This window comes from Falco biarmicus, chromosome 6 (genome assembly GCF_023638135.1).
Source record: "Falco biarmicus isolate bFalBia1 chromosome 6, bFalBia1.pri, whole genome shotgun sequence".
Lineage (NCBI taxonomy): Eukaryota > Metazoa > Chordata > Aves > Falconiformes > Falconidae > Falco > Falco biarmicus.
The window spans coordinates 11,522,023-11,542,042 of record NC_079293.1 but is presented as its reverse complement, the minus strand read 5'-3'; the positions used below and the strand labels follow the sequence as shown (position 1 = coordinate 11,542,042).

The window sequence follows — 20,020 nt, the reverse complement described above, 5'->3', positions numbered from 1 at the left end:
TAATTACCTTCTTAGAAGATTAAAGATATTTTCCCAAGCCTGAATTGGTTATGTCCATTCCAATATGGAGTAAGATCAATATATCTCAGTGCCTGCAGTAAAATGTTTAGCGATTCCTAATTCAGTTCACTTTTTTTAGGAATGTGTCCTAAAGTCAAATGTCACAGGCAAATGAATTAGAAATTATGAGGTTCTCTGTCCATACTCACCCATATTCTGTAAATGATTTATGCAGTCTTTCAAATGATTGATGACTTCTCGTATTTGAATCTCAGAAGATATCTTTAATAACAGCAAGAATAATATTAGCAACTTAATATTGTTAAATACTATATATTACAAAATATTATATACTGTAAATGTATAGTACAGAATTTCCAATTATGCTTATGAGCCACAAGGTTTCAGTGACTTGGCAATGTACAGTAAGAAGGAGGTAAGCAACTGCCTGACCAAGAATTTTCTGGTTTTAGACTCGATATGTTCAAATTTGCTCACATTTTTTAGGGACTGGCTTTAAACTTGTTGCTAGTAGAGATAGCCAGTATATGAAGATACTTGCAGAAATACTGTTTTCGCCACTTGTCTTTATTCGATTTGAGATGTTCATATCCTGCCTTACTACAATGCATTCCCATCATATCCATAGACAAGATAGTTGCTCAGATTTCCATTCATACGTGTAAATTCTCCATTCCAAACATCAGTTGTTAATGTAAGCGCTGATGTAGAAGTTAGAGGTAGACAGATTGTGCCAAATTCACTTACCTGCCTACCTCAGCATCTGGAGTCTCAAAAGTAGTGAAATAGTTGGTTTGGTTTTCAGATTTTATAATTTCTAGCATCTGAAAAAAAAAATAATGAAGCAAGTGAATAGCATGATAGATTCTAATTGATATGCAAGGAAATACCCAGCTTTCTTGGCTTCTTTCTAGATGTGCTGCAGATCAGCTGCTTTGTTGTATAACATTCCTTATAACTCCCACCTCAGATCATCATCAGCTGTTTCCCCATAGCTCCTCTGTGAAAGGAATGGCTGCTTCCACGGCTGTACAAGTTTTGCTTTTGCAGCAGTGAGTTATGCTCTCCAGGCAGAAATCTGAATCACTTAGGAACATTTCCGTATTGGTCCAAAATAGCATCCTATTAAACTAGGTGTTTGCTATTTCAGACTTTTCCAACTGCCCATTATTCTCTTTGGCATATATACCCTCTCACGGCACTGTGATATCCCCAGCTTGTAGTGCTGCTTGATTTTAAAAGCTACTTTCAGTGTGTCTTCTATTTTACTACATGCCTATATTTACTTAGGGGTGCTTTAGCAGCATGTTAACATAAATTTCAGTGTTAATGCCTCAGTGTAATACATTAGACAACTGTCAGTCTGACTATTTGAGCCATGATTAACTACTTTTGCAAATGTTAGTTAAACAAATTGTGCTGTCTCATGGTGTCCCAGCCTCACCCCTGTCCAAATGAAAAAATTTGGGGAGGTTTAAGCAGAGTTATTGGCTTGGCATATACTGCAGGAACCTTTGTAGAATGGTTTGAAAGCGCTATGCAACTGGGGGAAATGTAGTGAGAAAGGATAGCAGAGAAGAGAAGAGAATAATTTCAGTTGGAAGTGACCTAAAACAATTGTCTAGTCCAACTGCCTGACCACTTCAGGGCTGACCAAAAGTTAAAGCATATTATTAAGGGCATTGTCCAAATGCCTCTGAAACACTGACAGCCTTGGGGCATCAACGACCTCTCTAGGACTGTTTGACCACGCTCTTGGTAAAGAAATGCTTCCTGATGTCCAGTCTCTAGGGTGATCTATCTGATCACCCTAGGTATTGTATTGTGATTGATTTCCTCATTCACCTTTCTTCTGTAGTAATTACACTTCTACTAATCTTTGTGCTCAGATCGCCTTGTTCCTTTCACATTCAGCCTACAGCATATAACAACAGACAGCATGCTGCTAGCTTACATTTGCAGTATGTCTTTCCAACTCTTTGGTGCTTTTAGTTTATAATTACTACTCTTATGCCTATTGAATGTCATGACTTTATTGCTGTCTTGGCTGAAGACTAGGTTATTTCTCTTGAAGTCATCCATGTGTGAGCAAGATTTCCAGGGAAAGGGTTGTAGGTACAGTCAGTTAAAAACAGTGGTTTCATTTCGCTTGAATGTACTGTCATTTAGCAACACAGGCATTTTTCGGTTGCTTTAGACATAGTGTTTGTTTCTTCAAACACAGTTTTCTGCTATCTTCTTAGCTTTAATTTGTTAACTGGCAATGCTGACAGTTTAAAACACAAGCTTTGCCCACTGTTACATTCAGTGTAGTCAAATTGATTGCCAGGTGTTTGTATCCAGTCTCACAGCTAGCTTATTAGTGATCACAAAGCTTGGAGAAATTCAGTTTTCACAGATGTTTTCATTCCTTTACATCCCTTCAGAAAACTGCATGCTGCCACCAGCACTGCTAAAGTGACTGATGGGCACAGTAGTCCAGTGGGAATTGCAAGACATCTCTGTTTTTATCATCATGCCTCAAATGGTTGCACTCCAACTGCTACATTAGAAAAGACCTGTGTACAAGACAGGAAGTACAGATTTTTTAATTCTTCCCTTTTACAGCTGCTGTGTTAAATAGACCGATTAGGAAGGATTTGACAATGTAATGACATTGTTACATTGTGTAATAGACTTACAATATATCTCAGGTTTAATACAGCTAAGTAGAAATATTTGCATATTTCTAGATGGCAAATCAGGCGTCTTCTGCACATTTAAATTTCCTCCCTTCGCTTCCCACCCCCAGCACTTAAGCACTGGGCTCCCATAACCTGTAGTCTCCTCTTGAAGAAAAATTACATTTTTTAACCTTTAGGCTTGTGCTGGTAACTCTGAAAAGTGAGGATTTGGCCTTTCCACTGGTAGATGATACTGCTGTCAATCACAGATCTAAGGAAGGTGTCCACCAGACCTATTTTACATCAACCTGTGTGAGCTCCATGATGCTGTAAATGCTTACTTAAGTCTGGCCTAAGCCATCCCTGCCACAGAAAGAAGCAGCTCCAGCCGCTTGCTTCCACCCTCTCACCGCCCAGTCCTGGTGCTCCAACACACGGATGTGACCATCCTGGGAGCAGCCAAGGTGCAGACAGGGTCCCTTTGGCCCCAGAGCTCCCCTTTGCCAGCTCAGCCTGCTCGTGAGACCCCCACGCTGGGCACTGCTTCTTCTCAGATGAAAATGTCGTGAGGCAGAGCGGAGAGGTTGTCACACAGAATGGCAAATACATCTACTGTATTTAAGACCTCATTTTTGGATTGCCTCCGGTTGGATTTGTGAGAGTGCTAACCAGATTACAGGTTTTTTCCTATCTCAGACAAGCGCTGAACAGAGCTTCTTTATCTTTCTTCACATCTCCCACACCAGGAGGTCCAACGGGAGGCTGCAAGGTGCCCCACGCTAGTGTTCTCCAAATCATATAAAGCTTCTTGCTGGCACAGTAGTCCCTCTTTGGGTCCCACCCACAAACTGGAGGTGGGATAGCAGCTGCAGGTAGAGACTGGATGGAAATCTCTCGTTTGGCATCATCCAAGTAAACTCTGTATTTACAGAAACAGAGGAGCCCCAGCAGTCACTCACACTGTGCGGACATCCACAACAGTTGTGTAGGATAGGAATGCAAGTTCTGGTTTTAGGCAGAGGGCAGAGCTGTATGCCTCCTGAGAACAGCTCAGAAAACTTAAGATAGGAATTAATCTCTTTTAGCCAGCACTGAGGGACCCATGTTCCTGCCTTCAACACCTGCTTATTTCAGATTATTCATTAGATATTTTAATTGGGGGTTTAAATGGGGGTGTGTGTGTTTATAATTAATTTAATAATTAAATAAATGTATAATAATTAATAAATAAAAATATAAACATAAATAAATAAAATAAATGCTATTTTATTAGATAACTCAGCTAGATACTGGATACCTCCAGTTTCCCCCCACCCTGTGAATCTGAGAACAGGTAATTAGTATTGTCTCTTCTCTCTCCACCTAAAAACAGGGTTTTCCTATCCCTCAGGCAGACGCTTTTCTCTCCTCTGCTCTTTTCAGCATCTTCACTTCCAGGTTTTGCCTGTACACTTTTACCCTCATGCCCAGTATTCTTCTATTCCCATGAGTGATTTTTTGGCCTTTCCACTCCCATACCACTGCGTGCCTGCACTTTATGCACAACCCGGGAATGTGTTAGATGGCCACTTCCAGACACCCTGTCCACCTGCCCCTCCCTGAGCTTTTAAGAGTATGATTGAAAATGCCACGAAAGTGCAGCCTTGTGCTTATAGATTCCTACCTGTGTGGTTTCAAGGACCCCACACAGAGGTGGCACCGCTTCCCTTGCTGGGCTGGATCACATAGGAGCCCCATTTGGTGGTGTCTGCACGTGCCAAATAGTGCCAGACACCTCTAAAAAAGATGTTAAAACCTGTAGCCCAAATAGCCAATCACATAATATTTTTGTTTGGACATTGGGTAGTCAGTGACTGACTCATACAGTAATTTGGATCCCCTGAAAAATCTAATTCCAGCAATTCAGGGAGAAACATCCAATCTTGTCTTTAATTTTCCCTGGTTATTCCTTTATATCCTGTGGCAATGAATTTTACAAGTTAATTGCATGTCGTATTTCTTTTTATCAGATTTAAATTGTCTTTTGATCTCACTTTTATAAGGAAGGGTAAAGAGGAGGCATCCAGCAGGCCTTCTTATCTTCCACTAGTTTGCATACCTCTGCCATCTCATATTTGTCTTCTGACTAACCAATCATAAATTATTCAGCCCTTTCTACAAACACAAGTCTTGCCATGCCTGTAGTTATTTGGGTTTTTTCTCGCTGATAACTTTGTGGGTTTTTTACAGTCCAATCTAACGAGCCTCTTTATTCATCAGGTGTGTGCGTGTGTCTGGCTCTCCCCCCTGCTGCCTTCCCCTCCAGAAATCTCCAGGGTTTTTTATTTCCACAATAGCTTTTCACTAAGGTCCACTATCACCCAGGACAAAGCCTCAAACATAGCAAACCTTGTTTTCCCAGGGCACAAAACAGTTACTGGGCAGAGTAAGTGAAGATTTATGGGAAGGGTCTGCGTGTGTTACTCAGTGGTTTTTCTTTTGGTTGGACAGAAATTGGGTTGGGGAACACTGGGTCAAAGACACAGTTTTAAATGTGTCTCTGTCAGCCTCTCTTAAAACCAAATAAAACTCCTACTGAATAAATAGTTCTCTGTTCCTTCTGGTAGGTACATATTAATACTGTTAAAGATCAATTATTGGCAAAGGGTAATAAAGTATAAGTCCATGAAAGCCTTTCAGCTGAACTTAATCTTAGCTTGCAGGAGGCCCTGAGTTTTTTAGGATTTATTGAGCCAGCTTTTAATAATATAAAGATGTTTGCTGAGGACTTACTCAGCCTGTGGAAAGAGTGTGTACTCAACAGGGCCATGAACTTTAACTGCTAACAGTACAAAGACAGGTGAAATGTTCCCATTAATGTTGTTATTCTTATCCAAACTGAATAAAAAATGGTAACCATAACTACAATTTAAAATCCAGTATTTTTTGAGCTATTGTCATTCTCAGCCCACAGAGAAATATTCTGGCTATCTACAACAAAAGCTAAAATGACATTATTTTGATATATTTGTCATCATGGTCTGCAAGTATGCTACTTCTATGCAGGAACAGTGTATATGTATTTTTAGTACATTGGCACAGTAATGAGTAACATCAGTTGATCTGTTCTTGGGGAAGGAATTAGGATCTTATTATAAATCTTGATTAAAAAATGACAAAAACAAAAATCTGACCAAACTTCCTTATTCTGGAATTTCATGAGGGAATATTTAGTTTTCACATCTAAAAAATGTCCGATCTTGACTTTTTGAAAATATTCCTTGTTTTCTGTTTCAAAAATTGTTTGACCTATTGAGTCCAAATTTGTGTTTGATTAGCTTTACTAACAAGTGTCTTTGACTGGTTTCTGGGTTTGTTTCGTTTTGTTTGGGGGCAACATACAGTTGCACTGTATGGTAAAGAGCTGTACTCAAGGTGTAGAGAAGGCATACTAAGGTGCCTGTGAAGAATGGGATTTACTGGTGCTGCTTGGAGTATTCCTAGACAGAGGAAACATGGGATAGTTCTCCTTCTTGAAGCAGAAAGATTATGCTGCTCCTTTCTGTGGTTGACGCAAGAAATCTTAAACTAACCATTTTTGGTTAGGATAGGCTGAAGAAATACACTAAGCATGGGACCAGCTTAAAAACAAACAGGCAGAAGGGTGCATGAATTCAGTTTTAGGTGCCAAGTTCAGCTTATGTTCCCCTGAACCACTTCGCTTTGCGCTGTCTATGTGTGTGTGTGCGCGCGTGCTGGCGGCTGGCGGCAGGGATTTATGCGGTTATTCATTCTGTTCAGTGTGCCGGGGAGGAGCGAGCCGCGCTGCCGCCGTATTGCATCCATCAGTTAGTGCCAGCCTCATCCGAGCGGCTGCCGGGTACCTGAGGTACCCTGTGCCTCCCGGTGCCAGGGTGAGGTCCCACACAGCTTGAGCCTGATCTGGGGCTCCATGTACTCTAGCCAGGCTGGCCAGTGATGTGCCGTGGGGTACAGCCCCCTTTGCACACAGCTGCTTGGCAGAACGCACCTCGCCCCCAGCACCAGACCTGGGGGGCTGTCATCAAATCTGGAGTTTCAGCATCGGGACACTGTGCTGTAGCTAATCTTCGCAGTGTTCACAGTTATAAAACCTTTGAATTGATCTCCTAAAGCATGCTTCCCATTTAATGCAGGGTTTATTTTCCATGGCGCTGAAAATACATGAAACATAACCTATTTTATATTGTATTGTTTGGCGGTTTAATGCCAGCTGGCAACTAAACACCACACAGTAGTGCTTTCACAATATAAATACACATATATTTTATATTATATTTCATTATTGTGTATTATATAGGTTTTATATATCATGTAAATAATACTGTATATTATTTTATATGCATATTTTAGATTTTAATTTAGCTCTATTTCAATTCCTACCATTTTCTGTTTGCCAGAAAAGATAGCTTTAATGTTGGTGAGCTGCTTTTCTAAATAGACCCACTTTGGCTGTATAAAATTAACATGTATCCTAGGAAGATGTGTGTATTTCCAAGAGGTCACTTTCATTTCACATTAAAATATTTTGCTTACTCAGATGATTCCAATACATTGCAAATGAAAGCTATAGATGGAGAGAAGGGTTCAAGATGGTTCATCTCATTTGATGTCTTCACTGAAGTATTGCTCAGTTAATGAGTAAGAAAAATGCAAGTTTTTATGTACAGATCAGTTTTAGTGGACTCCTTAGAACTGAAGTCAGTGTTAGAAGGAAAAAAAAATCAATAGAGTAGAAGTAGTAACCACTCAATTATTTTTTTTTAATTCCACCTCACTGCCTAGACACTATTACACGTTCTTTTATGATTTCTTTCTCTTCTGTGTGCCACGGCCACACATCCCTATCTTCCTGTTTTTCAACAGCAATAAAAGTCAATTTTCACACTCATCTGTGTTTATCTCTGTGAATTATCTTGATACACAAAACTATTTCACTTTCCTACTTCTAAAAATACCACGTTGTTTTGCATCTTGAAAAAAGATTACAAAAGGAAGCGAAATCACCAGCTTGTTTTGCCTGTAATGTCAATTAAGATGGTTTCCATCCAGAGTGTGTTATATATTTGAAAACACAAAGACCTTTTGGCTGGAGTGACAACAACATCTGCAAAAATCAAACAGCGACATCCATCCCAAGAATTTCCTGAAGATATCCTGCCAATTACTTTTACTAGTAGGTGACGATTAATCATAACCTGTCTGGCATCTGAGCAGAGAGATCTGATCCCTGACCACAAAGGAAAACTATATTCAGACATAGCTGAAGGCAAATTTTGCCAGGACTCAAGATCCTGAGCACCATTATTTTTAGTATATGCAAAACTCAGATTATCTCATATTTCTTGGGGTTTTTTTGTTGTTGGTGGTGGGGTTTAGGCTTTTTTTCTCTGTAAAATTGAGGCCTTATTGCTGTAAATCTGCTCAGCTTTTTGTGGGAGGAGCAGAACTCAGCTTCCTGCCTATTCCAAATTATGCTAGAGATGTTCAGGTGATATAATTCAATGGATGACATTAAACCTTTTTTTTTAATAGGTGGAGAATAATGCTTGAGTGCGTCATATTTCAGAGGGTGAATTCAGGTGACCTCAAAAGACCATATGTCTCCAGAGTAGACTAAAAATCCAGTTTTCAGATTTTGACTTGCACATACTGAGTTGTACTTTATCAATAAATAGTTCTTCGTCCAATGGGATAATTTGCAAAATACAACAACCATCAACTTTCTAAATATGGTACTATTGACCATCTCTATGTTCAGAGATGTAATTACAGGTTTAATCCTTTAAAAAAAAAATCAAGTTAAAATTCTGGACCTTTTAAAGATAAAAATGTCAAAAATTCTTGTTTTCTGGGGTAAATACTTATGCAAGGTCACTGGAAGTTCAGCCCATATTAGACCAAATTTTTCTGCCATAACTATGTAAAATATCCCCCTGATTTCATAGTAAGAGGACTAGCCACAGGGCAAAGGAACTGCCACCTGGTAAAAACATTACAATTTGCCTCTTTTCAAATTAACTGTTGCAGCATATTCTAACCATGATTTTTATTCTTTGCCCTCTTGAACCGGTAGAAGGAAGGTTAATATCTTGTTTGAAGCTAAAAGCATTTTTGCAGCCATTTATGATGAAGTGACCTTTTCTGTTCTATGACCTTTCTCAACAAGTGCTCAAGGAATAATGATACAATTATTTCCCTCTCTGAATACCCCTCTATTAGGGTATTCAGAAGCCTTAAATTCTATGAATGTCTTTAGCTTTTTTTTTGCTTTTTTTTTGCTTTTTTTTCTTCAGCTAGCCTACAGGAGCATAAAATACATCAATGCCAAATACGTTACTAGGCTGTGCAAAAAGCCTGCTGTTTCCTATAGATGAGTTTGTATAAACAGACCTTTTCTTTCAGGAATCTGAAAAAGGGCAACCTTATTTTCATGTACAGATGTATGGCCTAAGTCAAGTATCAGTCATCAGGCTATACCTTAAACTGCTTTAAGTTGCGAGTTTATACCGGTTTAGGATAGAGCCCATTGAATGTATTTTTGTTGTCATGTTTCTATGCTGTGGCATGCTCAGTGCTCCAGCATGTGTGTTCTTTTAACTTTGTGCTGTAGCGTCTGATTAAAATTCGAAGTACATTTCTATGTTGATTAGATGATACCCTCCAGTCCCAGCCAGCTAGCTGTGGAGATTATTGTAGGCGAATTGAAGAAAGTTCCGAGAATAGCAATAAACACGATGAAGCCACTGGAAGGACTGATATACAAAGAGGTATTAGAAAAACTAAAATGGTGGTCATTCCCTTCCTTCCACCACTCTCACCTCTTAGAGACTCAGAATAGAAAGTTGTTAATTATTTGTATGTAGTTGTTGTAAATCTGGGTTAAAATTTATTTAAACTCCTCAGCGAACAAGAATAATCGCTCGCTGTGCTGCAATACGCAAGCACAACATGTGCCGTGGTAAGCAGACAGAACCCATGTCAAAGTACTCACGGTGCTCGTAGTCAGTTGCGGAGCCCAGTGCCTCTATAACACCACGGAGCCAGCGTGCTGTTTGTTTCAAGAGTAACATGAAATCCAGGATAATGAACTGTCCTGAGAACTATTCACAAAAAATGACCACTACAAGCTGTGTCTTTTTTCTGGGTCATAGATGATAATGCTAGCCCAAAATTAGACCTTAGATGGACAGCCTAAGGGTATCATAAATTTGGTCATATGGTTGCCAGTTAATTTCCTTTGTGAGTTAATACAGCTGCAGGTGAGATAAACCACACTCTTGAGATTTTCAGCTTTTTCCTGCAGTTTTGGGGGCAGATATGTCCTACACTTGTCCTAGCTCATTGCGTTTCTATACTGTTCTGTACCCAGAGCAGACACAGGAATTGACAGCCATTGCAGTTTCCTGAGTATTCTTAACAAGGTTGTGTAAACTTGAAACATTTTCATTGAATTTATAGCAAACACTATTTTGGTGATATAGTGGTGGTCCTAAAATGCATGAATATTGTTCATTTTCTCTTCAGATAAAATCAGAATAAAAATATCACAAGATTCTTTTCACCTGTATTGGCTCAAAGTGATGTTTTTATTTAGAGGGAAAGGATGCTCCAACACATCAGCATTAAATGCAAGCAACAGGAAAAGCTCTCATTAACATCTTCTTATACACTAAGACTTGGAAGAATATGAAAGAGAGAAAGATAATGCAGGTTTGTGTATTAGTTAGAACATGTACATGAGCTTTAAGCAGGTGAAAGACTGTCATTAATTAAATTTCCTAGTATCATCCCGAGAGTCTCTCTGTAATTTTAGAGATTATCCTGATGGCACATCAAGCCTTTCAGACATTTTGCAGTATCAAGTAGAGCTTCTATGTTCACCCTTTTACCTGTCTTAACTGGGTTCATTAGCATGATAACTTTGAATACTGTGAAATCTCACAACATCCAAAAAGTTCATAGTAGGAAGGTTAATTGAAAAAGTCATCAAAAGTAAAACAATCCATTATGATGACTTGTGATGCCTCCTTTTTTATTGTTACTAATGTCTGAGTCACAGAGATGTCATTAGAAGTGCTTATAGCTTAGCAATGCTAACCACACCTCCATCACTAACCCAAGCAACCCAGAGCTTCTAACCAAGCTCGAGCAGGGTAGGGCAGCCCATCACTGGCCTTCCTCTGTGAAGTGAGGAGCTCAGGGTGGCACATCTCACATGAGCTATTCGAGTTTCAGGTTTTGCATTATTTGGCTTCAGTTACTTGTCCTTACTGATATGTCACTATTTTAGTGAGACTGAACAATATACAAGTGTAATTATTACACACCTGGCTTCTGCGTTCATCTTTTTTTATTTTTTGGGAAGGGGGGCGGGAGGGCAATTGTTAACATTGTGGCTGTCAATTAAAAAAATTTTGCTAAGGCACTGTTAACAAAATTTTCATGCAACAGGGATTTCTTGAGGGGTACTAGATGAAATGTCTGAAATGAAAGAAATCTGTGTTTGAAATGAAGTGTTCAGATTGTAAAAGCTGCTGAGAAAATCTGAAATCGCAGACTGGAGTTAAGGACGGAGGATGCTATCTGCAAGGATAAAAATATGAGAGATATTTCTAAAGCGTGAATAAAATCAGCATCACAGCTGAAGAGATGCTTAAAGTTTTGGAAAAACATACACAAGATACTAGCTTGGAAAAAAATCAAAGAAGTAAATGTACATCAGAAACTTCTGTCTTCTAATAAGTCATCATAGAGAAGTTTGGAATTATACTATCTTTTACTTACTCTCACATCCCAAACTTTCCTAGTGCTTTAAAGCAAGTTACAGAGTGAAACTTGAGTCTCTATTAAATTAATTGAATCGTTGCTATTTACTTCTTCCTAATTTCCCAGGTTTGCCACTAAATATTAATAGAAGTTTGCTAAAGCCTTTTTAAAATACAGAAATACTATGGAGGTTTTTAGTTAAATTCAAGTGGAATATGAAGGGAAGTTCAGAAGAATATTTTGCTCTCCTGCTTAAAAGAGGGCAAATGGCACCTGAGGTTTGTTGGATAAAAATGTGGCAGAGATTCATAAAGCACTTAGCTTTTCATTTTTCCAGGGTATGCTTAGATAAGAACACCAAGCAAGTCTAACATACTCAGAAGTGACTTTCAACTGTTGCAAACTTCTCTTTGGACTCTGATTTCATTCCAAGAAGGGTTTATTTTGATTTATCTTACACCTGTTCCTGGCAAGTTAAACTACGCTGAAATAATGTGCCTGCCTGCCTTCTCTGCTTCCAAGGGGAACGCAGCTGGGAGGGCTGACCTAGGCAATGGGCACACTCTTTCCTTCCCTATTCCCAGCCTGAGGAGCTGGGGCAGGGGGGCAGGATTTGGGAGCAGAGTGTATTGTGAAGAGGTAAAGAAGATGAGAGAGCAAAGTCTGAAAGCAGCCTGGGAAGGCTCTTTCCCCTCCAACTGTTTTCTAACCTTGTGCCAGCGTGTTTTCTGCTCCGCCGTTTCCTCAGCGTCTCCTCCCTTTGCCTCTCCAGATCCCCACCCTCCATCTAGAAGGGTACACACAAGTAGGTAACTCCCTTGCACCAATACTTTAAAACAGGGAAAAGAGAGCTATGCTGCTCTTGGCTTCTTTGTCTGTCACAGTCAGAGGGGACAAGAGATCCTCAGTGGGGCAGGGGGCTCCCAGCAGCACAGGGCAGACACTGCTGGCAAAACTCAATCTGAATTTTTTTCAATGGGGAACCTCCGGGAAACTCCGTTTTATAAGGAAAGCTGTCAAAGCTCCTGGAATGGGCAGGAATAAGGGCAGGGGGGAATCACTGGCTTTTGTAAAAAACTATCCTACTGAGAGTGGTTGAGGGTAACCAAAACCCACAGTAAGCACTTTAATAATTTCTGGACCAAGTGCATAATTCATATTATTTGGGTGACCTTACTCTTTAAAGTTCTAAGAAATATTTGCGGGAATGCACACTGCTTTTCTAACAATATCTAATTTGCTGCTAGCTGGTCACCACTAATTAAAAGTGACTGTTAACGTTGCTGCTCTGCTCGGAGTAGCGTGGGACAAGCCAAGCTAACCTTGCCGTCATGTTAGCTACCAGGGACACTCTTCAACACAGTCCATATTGCTCAAGGCTTTCCAGCACACTCTATGTGAACCTCAGATCCAGATAAACACACCTAAATATAGAAGTTTGCTTGTAGGTGGGTATGTGTGCGCTACGTGTCCATGCTTGCAGTATAGTCGGTTGAGATCTAGGGCTTAGTTCAGCACAGGACATAGAGGTGTGCCCTGTTACGTGATATTCCCTGCTGTCCAGTGGCTTCTCCTGAAGGGTACAGCCTTCCCAGGTCTGAGAGCATAGCTGCTGGACCTAGGGGATGTCTCAGATACCTTAAGGCATCTCAAATGGCACTGGGCAAATAAATTTGAGCAGCTGAATCAAGCCTTGTTTGTACCAAGCCCAGAGTGTGAGTCAGCAGAGCAGCCAGCCGGAGCCTTCCCGAGGATTAGCTGCACCTCTCTCAGCTGACGTGATTTCCTTTCGCTGCACAGGGAGTTTAGACAACTGCTTCACATGTAGACACCTAAATTTAAATGTCTTCACACAAGGCTGAATCCCACCCCATCTATTTTTCTGATCTCCATTAGAATGTGTGATGTCTTTAACTTTTCCTGGTCGGTTATCCTGTTTTTGAATTCTCGCCCAGACCTCCTGCAATCTGGTTGCTGTACTCTTGGGACTTGTACAGTGCAGAAACACCCCAGGGTATTTTATCTATTCCTGGCTCTTCTAGATCTCTGAACTTGTTGGATTTACATCTAGAAGCAAATCCAGCAGTTTTGGTCACCGGTTATGTAGTAGCCACCTATGATCCTATGTGGTAGGTAGCCAAAGGCATTTTAAAATGTCAGAGCATAACGTCAGCCTGGCCTCTACACTATGTCCAACAGTGACACTAGCCAACGGCGAATGGTCAGGGAAGGTTGCACAAGCGGGACAAGCATACAGCAATATTTCTCCGTAAGAGTCTCTCAGCCTCCAACAACCTGCTCCTTGGAGACATCCTGAGCCAAAAGTGGGCTCCTGGTATTAGCCTGGAACTAAATCTTCTCCCGTGAGATCATCCTGCTGGCTTTGAACCTATGTAAACTTTTAGCATCTTGTGACAAGGATTTCCACAATTTAACAGGACACTCCTTAAACCACAGGTTCTCTGTACCCTTAGTACTGTCGCAAGAGGACAAAGCCACCCATCAGTGAGTTCAGACAAACCCAGGATGTTTGTAGGCAAGGGTGTTTGAACCTCGGCTTACTTTGGTGGCTGAGCAGAATGAACCAAGTCTATTTCCTACTGCACCGGAGCAGGCTCAGGAAACAGTCTCCTGCTTGTAGGTACAGGCACTCTCTCACCGCTCACCTGTGAGGGGCCTTTTCACTTACTGGGTCATTCTTGACTTGTAGGAACTATTCTTGGGACAAGGTGATGTTTATACCCAACACAAAAGAAGCAAAACTCATGTCAACAAGAACTTGCTTTCAGTTCTTCACTGACAAACACGAGTTTAGATCATCCTTGCACAGAAACATTCAAGCACTACAAAATCCTAAGATTTAAAGCAGATATTTCTTACAGGGGCTCTTTAAGCTTTTAAAGAAGGTCAGGAAATTAATTATGAGATGATGAAGTGACACAGAGCTTGTTCTGTGCTTTTCCAGTCTGTGCACACCCGCCTGCCCCGGTCATCGTAAAAGAACATTATGCCTTGTCACAGCATCCATGTGCCATCACTGTGCTGCTTCTCCTCATCTCCCTTTAAATGCTGTTCTGGCTCTAAGGGCAGTTGGCTGATTAGTTCATGCAGAACAAATTCACTCTCACAGTTCGAATCTGTGACCTGAAGAAATAAATCCTAACACTTGCTGGGCTTCAGCAAACTTTCCACGCTGCCAGCTAAAAGAATGTTTCTGAGTACCCGGCACTGTATTTCTTCCTTTCCAGGAAATGGTACATCAGGGGAGTTGTGTCCAGAAACTACATGCCTCAAACACACAGTGTTCTCATAGGAAATTAGTACGTGTGATTGTACGTCTGGTTCCACTGGACTCTCACCACTGGGGCTGCTCGTATTTTTTTTTCTTAGCTTTGTTTCCTTTTTTGCCTTTTCATAGGAGAATTGCTATGGGAAAAGATATAAAGAGAAAAAAGTTCTAATTGGTCTACTGATTTGTACAGTTTGCTACATCAGGCTTCAAAGGTCCTTCATGAGGTTCCTTCAACACTGCTCCTCTTATCCATATGTTTTCAAAATTGCCACACTCAGTTTTCACCCTGGAGGCTCCTGAGGCAGGTTTTGACATCAGCCCTGTCCTCACACCCTACCTCAAACAGGAATCTTAGTGCTTTGGATTCCCACCCACCACAGGAGTCTCTCGTGTCCCCTCATTCAGCTCATGTACATGTGTGTGTTATTTATTGGTACTTGGACATTAATGTTTTCTGTAATGTATTTCTTTCAGACATCATTGTTCTCATCGCTTCAATAGCAGTTGTTTCTGCAAAAACTCAGGGTAACATTTTTGCAACATCAGCACTGAGAAGTCTTCGTTTCCTACAGATACTTCGTATGGTGCGCATGGACCGAAGAGGAGGCACTTGGAAATTATTAGGTTCAGTAGTTTATGCACATAGCAAGGTATGTAATACTAGATGCTGATTTTGTCTGGTCATTATCTTCACTTGATGCGATTCAGCAAGAGGCCAAAGAAACAAACAGTTATCAGTTTTGAGCAGAATTTTCTGAAGTAACATAAATTGTAAGGAGCATTGGCACAGATGCATCAGGCCATGTGTAAATGCTAAGTTTTTAGAATATGTTGAAAATGTTGTCCTTGATATGCAGTTGTGATTTGATATATATTGGTGAAGCATCAAACCATATGAGTGGATTCAGTCCACTTTCAGAGGAAATTTGCATCGGTATGGAAGCATTTGATTTTTAACTGTTCAACTGCCAAAAATGTATATAGATTCTTTCATTATGTCTTCCTTGAAATGCCATTCTCTTCAGTTTTCAAATAGATATTGCTCTTATTTCTTTTATCTAGGAATTAATCACAGCCTGGTACATAGGATTTTTAGTACTCATCTTCTCATCTTTCCTGGTTTATCTCGTGGAAAAAGATGCAAATAACCAATTCTCCACATATGCAGATGCTCTCTGGTGGGGCACAGTAAGTACAGAAAAATAATATGGACTCTTTAATGAGTATTATAGAGTGCTCTGAATGTCACCTACTGTGGATTTTAATTTAGTGTGCTGTTCAGTGAATTGTTTTCACTGGCAGAAAACTGGTCTGAGAAGCTCCCTCCTCCAGCTATTCATTTGTACATCCATAGCTGATTTCACCCCATCCTGCAGAACAGCTGTTTATGTGTTTATGCTGCAAACCAGACCACTAAACCTTCAAGAGAAGAAAGCATTTTATTTTTTAACCCAGATCCTTTCAGTAATACAGTTTCTAATGGTCCCACAAAGAGCTGCTTTGATCCAACCCAGAGGGCTGCAAGCTGCAGTGCAGGAAGAGGAACAAGTGCCAGGAAAGAAAGAGGGGGAAAAAAAATCTTGCCAGCTTTGCAGTGAAGGGAAGAGTATAATCAGCACCCCTTAGAATTATGTTGTTTCTCCTTCCTCTGTACCTTGAACACAAACCCCAAGGATAAATATTCCCATTCTGGTTCAGCAGTGTTATTTTTACAGGTTTAAAAGCCCTGATTGGGTTGAGCTCATGTTTAACTATCACATCAATGGTTTTCACTTTTTTGAAAACTGTGGGATCTAAGTAGATACCTGACTGTTTTTTCTGAAAGAAGGAGGATTATATGAATGCCTACGTGTTTCAATAAACTAGGCTTTAAATGAACAATGAAAAACTAGGTCTGAAATTTTGATATTTTTTTTTTTTTTTATGGCATAATGTGCAGGGGGGAGTTGCTTAAAAATGCCCTAGAGTGAGCTGGACTCCTGTACTGTATGAGAGTTACTTGGGCAGCTTAAGAAATCTGTCCCAACAAAGCCTATGGCAGAGCTATTGCCAGACAGTATAAAACTGCTGTTCTTTTCCTTCTGATGCAGTAGAATAAACACCATGAGCTCTGACAGTGTCTGGATAGCGAAATGATGCCTGTGAGATCATTAATGCTGACATAACCTAGAGCACCCATTCGTTTTCCTGGTATAAGTGCAAGACTTTAAACAGCTTCTGCCATCTTTCCTCATCAGAGGGATGCAGAAATGAAACTTTCTCACCTCAGACTTTCTGCTGACAAGACTTCGTCTGGACTCAGTAGTACATGCACAGGTGAACTGTGCAAAAGCCCTTTCCAAAATGCTTTAAATCGTTGAGAAACATTTTTAATAAATTTTGTTTATATTTTGAGGAAAGGTCAAGGTCATTTGCTATTGGTAGGACTAGTTTGTGTATTTGAAATTTGTTCATCTAAGGGTTAATCATTTTTTACATGTCTTCCCTAAAGACTGTGTTTCTGTGGTACCAGTGTACAAAACTGGGAGCTTGGAAACGCCAGACCTAGTAAGGTCTTACTTGTTTTACAATTTTACATTTACAAATATATGGAAATATTTTTCCTGCAGATTGCTGCTTTAGAGCATCAAGGCAGATCTCTGATAAAATACACATTTTCATCCTATAATCCAAACACACGTGAAATTCATATTGGCTAAAGTCACGAGAGAAGGTTTTGCCCTCAGTCACATCACTGTAGTTTATTTTGTTTCACTTTTCTTCAAAAGCTGAGGTCTAGGTTTGGCTTAAAGCTTTCTAACCTGACCTTATTGACATGGTTGTGAAGCATCTGGCTCCAGATGCTGGCGTCCTCACTGATGGTTACTCTGGCTCCAGCAGTCTGCAAACACCATTGAGCCTTTTGGGGTGGCAGTGGGGATGTGGTCCTGGGTGGCAGTGGGGATGTGGTCCTGCGAGAGACCCTTCTGTCCTGTGGCAGTACATAGGTCTGAGAATGCATGTTTTCAGCCCTTTGATTCTCCGGGAAACGACCTCTGCCTCTCTGCAGAGCTGTGTGTGAATTAGCACTGCATGGGCAGGGAGTTTGGACTAAGCAGAGGATTGTACCCATCTGCCAGCAGGCAACGAGGAGGGGAAACATGCACGAGGAATGGTTAAGTCCCAGCAAACTCAGACCTCCGCTCTGACACCTGACTGATGCTCATGTTAGATCCAGATCCAGATCCAGATCCAGATCCAGGTCCAGATCCAGATCCAGATCCTTCTCACTGAGAGCTCTAGCAGCAGGAAGATCTTTATTTTAGAATTTGCTTCTCCACTACCTGCTGACTGCTGTTTTTTAAGGAAAAGCCCTGCTAAGAAATAATCATTATATGAAGTGGTGCTTAAAATATTTTATATGCTATGAAAACGTATGACTCACAGGTCAGATAAGTAGTGCAACTGAGAAAATAGGAATCTTTTCTTGATGTCAGCAGGAAAAACAACAAATTGTAATCAAAAACCTGAAAACTATATTGTATATTTCTGTCTTTTCTTCTTTCCCCAGTGAGTGACATGACTACGTTTAAATTTTTAATGTGCTTCAGTGCACAAAGTTACTGAAAAGCAGTGTTCCCCTTACCTGTTACCTTTGCCATTTTAATGATAGTATTTTTTGTATAATATGTAAAACAGTATGTGGGAAAGGCATAATGTGCTTCTTAGTCATGGTTGGGTTTACTGCCAGAGTAACCCACATGCAGATTTTGAAAAGGTCAGATTGTGTGGCATTCTAGGGGAAATCAATGCTTAGCCTCATTGATTTATTTGCAAAAGTTGTTCTAACTTAAGCCACAGAGTATCTACGAAATCCCAGACTGAATTCTGTGATGGCAGAGGGACAAGAAAAGGCTGCATTGAAGTCAGACACAAATAGTCACCTTGAATTCCAAGCTTTTAGAGGCACTTATGCCCCTCCTTAGAGGACCAGACTCAGCATGCAGCAATTAACCCCCTCATTGATTCAGATTATTTGAGGGCTATACCCTGCTACCGTCATTTCACAGACTACATTTGTGAAGTTCCTATTTTTACCCTGAAATGAAAGGCAGGATATGGCATCCTAATTTACATATGAATACGCCACTGTATTTGCAATTATGTGTTGTACTGTACAACCTGCAATTTAAACATGATGTTAATGTTACTATTGTAAATATTCTTGTGGTTTGGGTCGCCACAGTGCTGCCTATGTGTGTTATATGAAGAGCTCAAAATTTGCTTTGGTAGAGAAGTTAAATTAATGCAACAGAATAAAATAACTTAACTATACAAGAACAAAAGGTCAATTAAAAAACTTAAATATTTCAGAACCAAACCAAGTGTGGTTTTCTGAGAACTGCTAGCGTTACTTAAAACTGTGTGTACTTATAGTGGCTTTTAGCTTGTACATGTTATTAGTTTTACCTGCAAAAGTAATGCAATTAAGATTCCTGCTTCTCTTATACATTTGGCAGTTTCTCTTCATAAGTCATTATTTTCTAGTAGTATCCAGTAATTACAGTTGGATACAGAGTGTCTCTGGCACTCCGTAGTGACTTGCAGGTGAACATAACATATTGCAATGAAAAATGTTGTCACAATCACTAGCTCAAGTGAGTTAATATTGATAACGTTTTTCCCATTTAATATAAAGATAGCATGAGCAAACTACGTTTTTTCAGTTAATTGATGTCAGGTAAAGATTCAAAGGGTAAGTACTGCTAGCAGAACATAAAATGATGTCAGAAAGAAATAGTAGGGTAGAGGAGGGCCTCCTGGGTCCTATCTCATCTAACTGAAGGCACCGAGGTTATATAATCACATTCATTATTATCTTACTTCACTTATTATTAGCATATTTATTAGCTCCAGCAATGAGATATAACAGAAGTTCTGTTATCATTGCAAGTTTTGAGTCTAGCCAGGTGACACTGCCTTCCTTGGCTCATCTGTCCAGACACCTCATTTACAGAAGCAATCAAAATGGAGGGGGTTGCATCTTCTGCAGAAGGTAGGACTCAGCTGGCTCACTCAACCGTGCAGGTTGGGTTGCTTGAACATAGGCATACGGTCCCCTGGAAGATCTGTTGGAGAGTCTGCTGCCTCTCCTGTGGGTGGTCCCTGTTCAGATGCCCAAGGGCATCTCAGCTGACACTAGACATCTGTTTTCAGGCATTTTAGGGTAGGATGGAGGAGTCTCTCTTTCCATTGTGCATGTTGCTGTGGCCAGATC

The 20,020-nt window shown here is 40.3% G+C and overlaps 1 protein-coding gene across 3 annotated transcripts in view; it reads left to right on the top strand.

The window, feature by feature from the left end:
• KCNQ5 (potassium voltage-gated channel subfamily Q member 5) overlaps window positions 1-20,020 on the top strand; it is a 303,789-nt gene that overhangs the window by 233,867 nt on the left and 49,902 nt on the right. For all 3 annotated transcript variants that reach the window (XM_056343358.1, XM_056343356.1, XM_056343355.1), the window contains exons 4-5: window positions 15,238-15,413; window positions 15,826-15,951. In XM_056343358.1, the coding sequence (XP_056199333.1) occupies window positions 15,238-15,413; window positions 15,826-15,951 (302 nt within the window). The remainder of the gene's footprint in view (window positions 1-15,237; window positions 15,414-15,825; window positions 15,952-20,020) is intronic.